A 7,500-nucleotide genomic window follows, 5' to 3' on the forward strand; every position below is an offset into this window, starting at 1 on the left:
CGTTGAATGGAATATCAAGAGAAATGCGATTGTGTTCATTGAAATACTTAAGTGGCTGTCTTTGAACTTCTTTGTTAGGGTCCTTTCAGTGTCTATATGACAATGGACACACACACGCACACACACACACACACACACACACACACACACACACACACACACACACACACACACACACACACACACACACACACACACACACACACACACACACACACACACACACACATGAGTGTGTGTCGGTGTGTGTGTGTGCATCTCAGGTGTATCAAATGATGAATTCCACCTGTTCATAAATCAAATGCTGGTTCATGTCTGCATCATTAGCGTTGTTCCACGGCCCGTTTAACACACCATAAAAGGCAACCGGAATATCCAACATTATACCAACTTCACCGCGGTGAAAGCACGCCGTAGTACAATTTCAACGGCAACTCTAAAGAGAGAGAGAGAGACAGACAGACAGAGAGAGAAGAGAGAAGAAATGGCAAACTTTTTACTTCTGTGTGCGTGTGCTCGCGCACGTGCCGTGCACACGTGTGTGTGTGTGTGTGTGTGTGTGTGTGTGTGTGTGTGTGTGTGTGTGTGTGTGTGTGTGTGTGTGTGTGTGTGTGTGTGTGTGTGTGTGTGTGTGTGTGTGTGTGTGTGTGTGTGTGTGTGTGTGTGGAACAGAGATCAGAGGAGAGGAGGAGACTGGGGGGGGTGGAGGATGAGACCAGTGCCACTGAACGGGTGGTAGGCTGGTCCGTCTGCACCGGCCAGCTCCCTGTCAACCTCTGCCAGCTCCAGCACCCCCCCCCCCCCCCCTCCCTCTCTCTCTTTGAGTGGGTCAGAATCACAAGGGGGTTATTTTTAGTCAGAGAAGCCCAGACACAAAGTGATACCCATGACAGAGAGAAGGCCATCTCTCAGACCTGTAAACAAGCGCCCGTACAGCCAGGGTAGCCAAGCAGCGTGCGTGCGTGCGTGCGTGCGTGCGTGCGTGCGTGCGTGCGTGCGTGCGTGCGTGCGTGCGTGCGTGCGTGCGTGCGTGCGTGCGTGCGTGCAGACCCTTTGGAATGCTGCCTGCATCCACAACTAAGCCACAGTGATGTAATGTTAGGTAAGATTATTGATAGCATTCAGGTGTCATTCTGTAGCAGCATCAGCAGTGAGAATTATAGAGGTTAGTGATGCGTGGGGGAGTGACGGGTCGGGCGGGGTTTGGTTGAACTTCAGATGCAATTAATTATTAGGTTCGGATTGCATGGGTTCGGGTCGTTAATGAATAAAAGGTTTTGGATCAGGTTGAGTGGTCTCTCATCTATAGGTCGGGTAGGTCAGGTTTTAAAAAGACCCACCCGATAGTAGTGCTGCAGGTTAGAGTTAAGGCTACTGTATGTTCTCACTGGCAGCTCAAATCAGCCCAAATCTGATTTTTGGCCTCTCCAGATGGGAATCAGATTGTTTTTTAAGTCTGAACAGCAAAAAACACATTGAGATTTGAATTCCTGGCCTTGTTCAGAAATTGGATAGTTGTATCAACACTTAGTTTGATAGAATATATGAATGATGAATATATACAGTGTACAGACTATCAGCAATGAATACAAGATGGATATGTGTACAATGTATCAACAGTGAAGTGAATATGAGAATGCATGTATTATTTATTTACGGTTTGTCAACAGACCTTCAACAGTGAGTGTCTGGATAAATTATATACAATCTATTGACAGTCTATGAGTGAATATAAGCACAGTTTAACAAGTGTCTGTCAAAGTTCATGCCAAAGTCCATGCATGAGTCGGTAGTCAAAAGACACTGCAGGTCTTTAAAGAGAGAGGAATATAATTGGTCAGTGGGCGGAGGAGCTCAGGGATGGAGAGGGAGAGAGAGAGAGAGGAAGGGATAGAGAGAGAGAGAGAGCCATTAGCATGCTAATACCATCCTCTGTTTAGTTGGTTAGCTCACCCTCCCCTCGCCGTCCACCCTCAACCCGCCTCCCTCCAAAGCCTCTTGGCTGGCACGCCGGTCTCCATGTTTACACGATAAACAAACCACAATGAGGCCAGCGTCTTTTCATGCGTTCCTTTTGTGGTGTTGTGGCGTGCCTACGATATTAGCAACAGTCAACAGTTTGCGTAACTGTTTGGTAGCGACTGATGGCCCTAGTTGGCCGCGTTCCGTACGTTTTTTCTCACCTTTCTCAACTTTTTTTGTCTTGTGTCTCCCAGGCGACGGAATGGGCACCGGACGAAGAAACCAGGAGGTCCTGTCAGAGCAAAGGAAAAACAGAGGTAACGTCCTTCCCGCTCACCAATTACAACACTTCTTGTCAACAGTGTCTGTCTATTGGCTTATCATGCGGGGACTGGCTGATTGGGAGGCTGGGGGGAGGGGGGTGAGAGGCCGCCCCCGTAGGTAGAGCAGCTGCTTCAGCCCCTTCAATCAAAAGTTGTTTTTTCTTAGCAAGTAGGGAAGAGGTCAAAAAGCCACACTGTCTGACAAACAAACCATATGCACGCACGCACACAGGCTCACAGGGCCTGTTTAGTAAGCCGGTCAAGACGAGTGCTCCTCAAAGGAGGCTGATAACGAACGCTGTGTGATCAGTTAGGCCTTTTCTTTATTTCTTTGTGAGAATTGATTGCCATGTCATTTTTATCTTCAAAGGGGCCCACGGAGAGAAAGACAAAACTATGCGGAAAAAAAAGCAGGCAATCACTTCTCTGTGAAACCTGCACGGCCGTGATGACCTCAATTCTCCCCCGGAATTCAAAGTAGCATTATCTACCCTTAATAAAATTGTTAAACAACAGAACGCTCGAGTCGATATACCAATGGAATATCAAGAGAAATACGATTGTGTTCATCGAGATACTAAAGTGGCTGTCTTTGAACGTCTTTGTTAGGGTTCTTTCAGTGTCTATATGACAATGGGCACAATCACACACACACACACATGCACAAACGCATGTACGTACGCACACACACACACACACACACACACACACACACGCACGCACATAAACACACAAACTCTCTCTCTCTCTCTCTCTCTCTCCCCCTTTATGGAAATCAAAAGTAAGTAGGCCTATAGGGGGAACTGAATTACTTTTTTTTTAAAACTTACATAGGTCTTCAAGCTGATACCAGAGGACATTGTCCATTGCTTTTCCAACAACACTATACGGTATATATATCACAATATGTAAGATAACATACAGTCGCAGGCTTTTGACTTTCGTCATTTCGAAAGCAGTCCATGGTGCTTTTATTTGTTTTTCTTCTTCAATCCCCCAACCCTCTCCTCTCTACCGCCCCCCTGTAGGTGGAATGTCAGAACTACATTAGAGTCCTACTGGTCAACAAGACCGAGGTCATGACCTGTGGCACCAACGCTTTCCAGCCGCTCTGTATCACCCGTGAGGTAGGAGGATCCATCTTGTCTGTCTGTCTGTCAGTCTGTCTGTCTGTCTGTCTGTCTGTCTGTCTGTCTGTCTGTCTGTCTGTCTGTCTGTCTGTCTGTCTGTCTGTCTTAGCTCTAAGACAGGGGTCTTCAACCTTTTCAGGCCAGGGACCCCCAAACTGATGGGGAGATGGAGCAGGGACCCCCTACCTCGTAGGGTAGGGGGGGCTACCACATATATTGTATATTTATGTATACAATTGTGTTTTATATTGCTTGCTCCTATACGCACCTGCCCCAGTAGGTGTGCTAAATAAAAATTCTCTACAAAATATGTATAAACATACCATGTTATTGTGCATTGTGCCTCCATTTATCTGTTTGCTATGGATTCATGTTATGTTTAAAGACAATTTGACATTTTGGGGGAAAAAAAGAAAAAAAAAGTAATTTTTTTTCAAACAAAAATATTGTTTAATCAAACTCCAATTTTGCGGACCCCCTGCAGTACCTCCGCGGACCCCCTAGGGGTCGCGGACCCCCTGTTGAAGACCTCTGCTCTAAGAGATAAAACATTACCTTATCACTCCCCAAGGGGGGAATTGTGTTGTTAGTGCTGCCAGCAAAACCACAGCTTAAGATTAAAATGACTTACCAAAAAATAAATACAACCAAAAAGTTCTACCCTCCTCTCTGACTTGTGCCTCCGGCGTCCATCCCAGGTGGGCAACATGAGCAGCGTGCTGGAGCGAGTGAACGGCGTGGCGCGGTGCCCGTACGACCCGCGCCACAACTCCACGGCCGTGGTGACGGAGAGCGGCGAGCTGTACGCCGCCACCGTCATCGACTTCTCGGGCCGCGACCCCGTCATCTACCGCAGCCTGGGCGGCATGCCACCCCTCCGCACGGCCCAGTACAACTCCAAGTGGCTCAATGGTAAGCAGGCCATGTGCTGTTTCATCATTTTATCTATAGGGTTTGCTAGGGGGGGTGGTGGGGGGGCTTATTATAATTTCCCCGCAAGATTTTATTTGAAAATAGCCGATCTACAAGCTCACAACGCGTCGCATCGCAACGCGTTGTGAGCTGCATCGCGACGCGTTGTGAGCTTGTAGATCTGCTATTTTCAAATAGCTGTTGTATATGTTAAAGTGCACATGTGGCCGATAGTCGCTTCTTTTGGGCTGGTTTCCCTAGACTTGGTTGCTTGTCTCTCACAGAATCTGGCAACACTGGGTCCATGCTTCTGCTTTTGATATATCGCCCCTCTGGTTATTAATTTTTATGGCCGGTGGGGATATGTTTTATCCCTGCTTCTGTTCAGACTGAATTAAATACATGCATTTCATTTTGGGAAATATCTGATATGTTTTATATTTATTTTTGATAGTATCCCAATTGACAAATCTAATGAAACATTTATGCAAACCACTAGCATCTATATTTTGGGGAAATTTTCTGAATTTCTCAAATGTATGTGTCAAATTGTGTGAATAATTTGTCACACAATGAAGTAAGTAGTTTGTTTACGAATTGTACCTTGCATTTATCACAGGTTTATCAACGTAGCTCATTCTTGCTCGGCGAACTTTGCGGCTCCCGCTGGGTTTTCCACCTTTTTTGCCACGTTTCAGTTCTCCGATTACCTGGCCAACGTGTTGGGTTATGATAACAATACAGAGATTTGTGTTAGATCTTTGTGCAGTCACTGTGTTTCACTGAACTACTGTCCCCGTATCAAGTGTGAGAAATCAGACCTAATAGGATTAGTAATCTGATCGCGTCTGAGCGCTCGCGGGATTTTTAACTAATCCACACAAGCTTAAGTTGTAAGGTTAAGTCTTAAGTGTCAAATAATCATTAAACATTCCAGTCACTTGGCACAGCAGATGGGCCAAGTGTGCGCTTTTTTTTTGTTTTGTTCAAACAGCCAATTTGTGCCAGCCAAGTTTGATCAGTCTGTGAGGAGTATATTTTCAAAGGCTTACAAATACCATTAGGACCCAGGGTTGTGTTGTGCTATGTCTACACAGCCAGGGGTGTATATAGGGCTTGGGTGAGTGTTAGGAATGCTAAGGGAAGATGAAAAGACTTTGGCCATACTGTCGGTTTAGTGTTACCGAAGGTGTCAATAATCCCGCCGCGGCTGCTGACGGTGGGCCTTTTTCCTCCGAGCGAAACCCCAGACAAAATAGAAATCCATCCACGCACGCTCCCTGACTGCAGCAGAAAATTCCGAGAACCATCCACAAGAGCCTTCAGACGTCACGTCATCAGATCGAACAGGGGCATGGGGCAACGGAGAGTGGGCAGGGGGAAGGAAACCGGTTATTGGAAGACTGGGTCAGTCATGATAGCAGTGTTGATTTCGTCGACTACCTTTTCACACAAGCTACAAGCTCACAACGCGAGCTTGTAGATCGGCTATTTTCAGCATACAACCAAGTGTTAGATCAGCCATCAAGGGCCGCCAAAATACATTTTAGTCGACTAAATCAACTGTAGATTTAGTCGACTAAATTCTTATGATATTTAGTCGACTAAAACTAGACTAAAACAAAAACTTTTCAGATGACTAAAATATGACTTAAACTAAATGGAATTTTATTCAAAAGACTATGACTAAAACTAAATGAAAATATGCTGTCAAAATCAACACTGCATGATAGCACACAGTATAATCTTCAGTCTTCATGTGTGCCTTTGTAACTCCAAGAGCGTACGAATGTAACCGACTGGATCCTTGCGGGTCCATTTGGCTATAGAGCACTTGCCCTTGAATCACGAGCTTCTGGCTTTGATACCAGGCAGCGCCTACTCAGCGTGTGAGTATCATGGCTCGGGTAACAAAGACATGCTGTAACTACTGGGGAGCTGACGATGGAGCCGCACTCCACGACAGCAATCCATCTCCCTGCTGTCTGGCCCATTGTAAAGGGCATAGACAGCCTCGTTGATCGGCTGATAGTGATACCGACAATAAGCCACTTTGACTTACTTACTTACTTACTTACTTACTTACTTACTTACTTACTTACTTACACAGTTAAATTAACACAGGTTTTAAATATGTACGACTGGGAGTGGGTGGTGGTGCAGCAAGGCATCATGGGAGCATCAAAGCGTCAGCTATAGGTGGGAAGGGGAACGGGAGAATGGAGGACAAAAGAGTGCTGTTTGTCTGGTTCGTCTTTCAAGCCCCTTCTGTGTCGCCCACGAGACGTGGGGAATTGTTCAAGACCGCGTGCGCTTGTTTGCGTGAAGTTGGCGGTAGTAGCAGTGAGGGGGGGGGGGGGGGTGTTAAGGTGTGTGTGGTGACGGGGACGGGGACGGGGACTGGGGGGCACGAGTAAACGGCAGACGCTGGAATCAGCGAGTGGCGTAATTATTCCTCACGGCGGGGAGAGGGTGAAATTACAACGCACAGCATGTCTCACACTGCCTGTGTGTATGTGTGCGCGTGTGTGTGTGTGTGTGCAGACTGCATGCAAGTCTGTGCCTTCATGTGTGCGTGACCTCTATGGGCGTGTGTGTCTGTGTGTATTTAAACACGTGCGTACTGTATGTTTGTGTGTGTGTGTGTGTGTGTGTGTGTGTGTGTGTGTGTGTGTGTGTGTGTGTGTGTGTGCGTGTGCGTGTGTGCGCGTGTAAGAGAGAGAGAGAGAGAGAGATTATGTGGGAGTAGAAGAGATGAGTCGCAGAGACAGTGTGCTCATCAGCATAATCACAGCTGGTTCCAGACATGCGTTCACAGAATCACACACGAACATGCACAGGCACACAAACACACACCCACGCACACACGCACGCACGCAAGCAAGCAAACACACACACACACATGCACACACGCACACACGCGCACACACACACACACACACACACACACTCACACACACACACACACACACACACACACACACACAGAGAAGTAAACATTTTGTGCTCCAATTTGGCCTGGTATATCACAGACACACATGCGATTACAGACAGAGCCCACTTTGCTTCATGGAGGTTTCTGCCCGTGTCATGGAATAAGATGAATCCCGCTGGATTTCTGGGTGTGAATGAAAATCTCATTTCCAGTCCTAAGCCTCTGCAGTCAGGGGCGG

At 46.9% G+C, this 7,500-nt stretch overlaps 1 protein-coding gene across 2 annotated transcripts in view; it reads left to right on the top strand.

Moving 5' to 3' along the window:
- sema5ba (sema domain, seven thrombospondin repeats (type 1 and type 1-like), transmembrane domain (TM) and short cytoplasmic domain, (semaphorin) 5Ba) overlaps nucleotides 1-7,500 on the top strand; it is a 227,406-nt gene that overhangs the window by 136,925 nt on the left and 82,981 nt on the right. For both annotated transcript variants that reach the window (XM_080456598.1, XM_080456599.1), the window contains exons 6-8: nucleotides 2,217-2,279; nucleotides 3,314-3,412; nucleotides 4,114-4,327. In XM_080456598.1, the coding sequence (XP_080312724.1) occupies nucleotides 2,217-2,279; nucleotides 3,314-3,412; nucleotides 4,114-4,327 (376 nt within the window). The remainder of the gene's footprint in view (nucleotides 1-2,216; nucleotides 2,280-3,313; nucleotides 3,413-4,113; nucleotides 4,328-7,500) is intronic.

The sequence above is a fragment of the Gymnoscopelus braueri genome, assembly GCF_963280865.1.
Source record: "Gymnoscopelus braueri genome assembly, chromosome: 18".
Classification (NCBI taxonomy): domain Eukaryota; kingdom Metazoa; phylum Chordata; class Actinopteri; order Myctophiformes; family Myctophidae; genus Gymnoscopelus; species Gymnoscopelus braueri.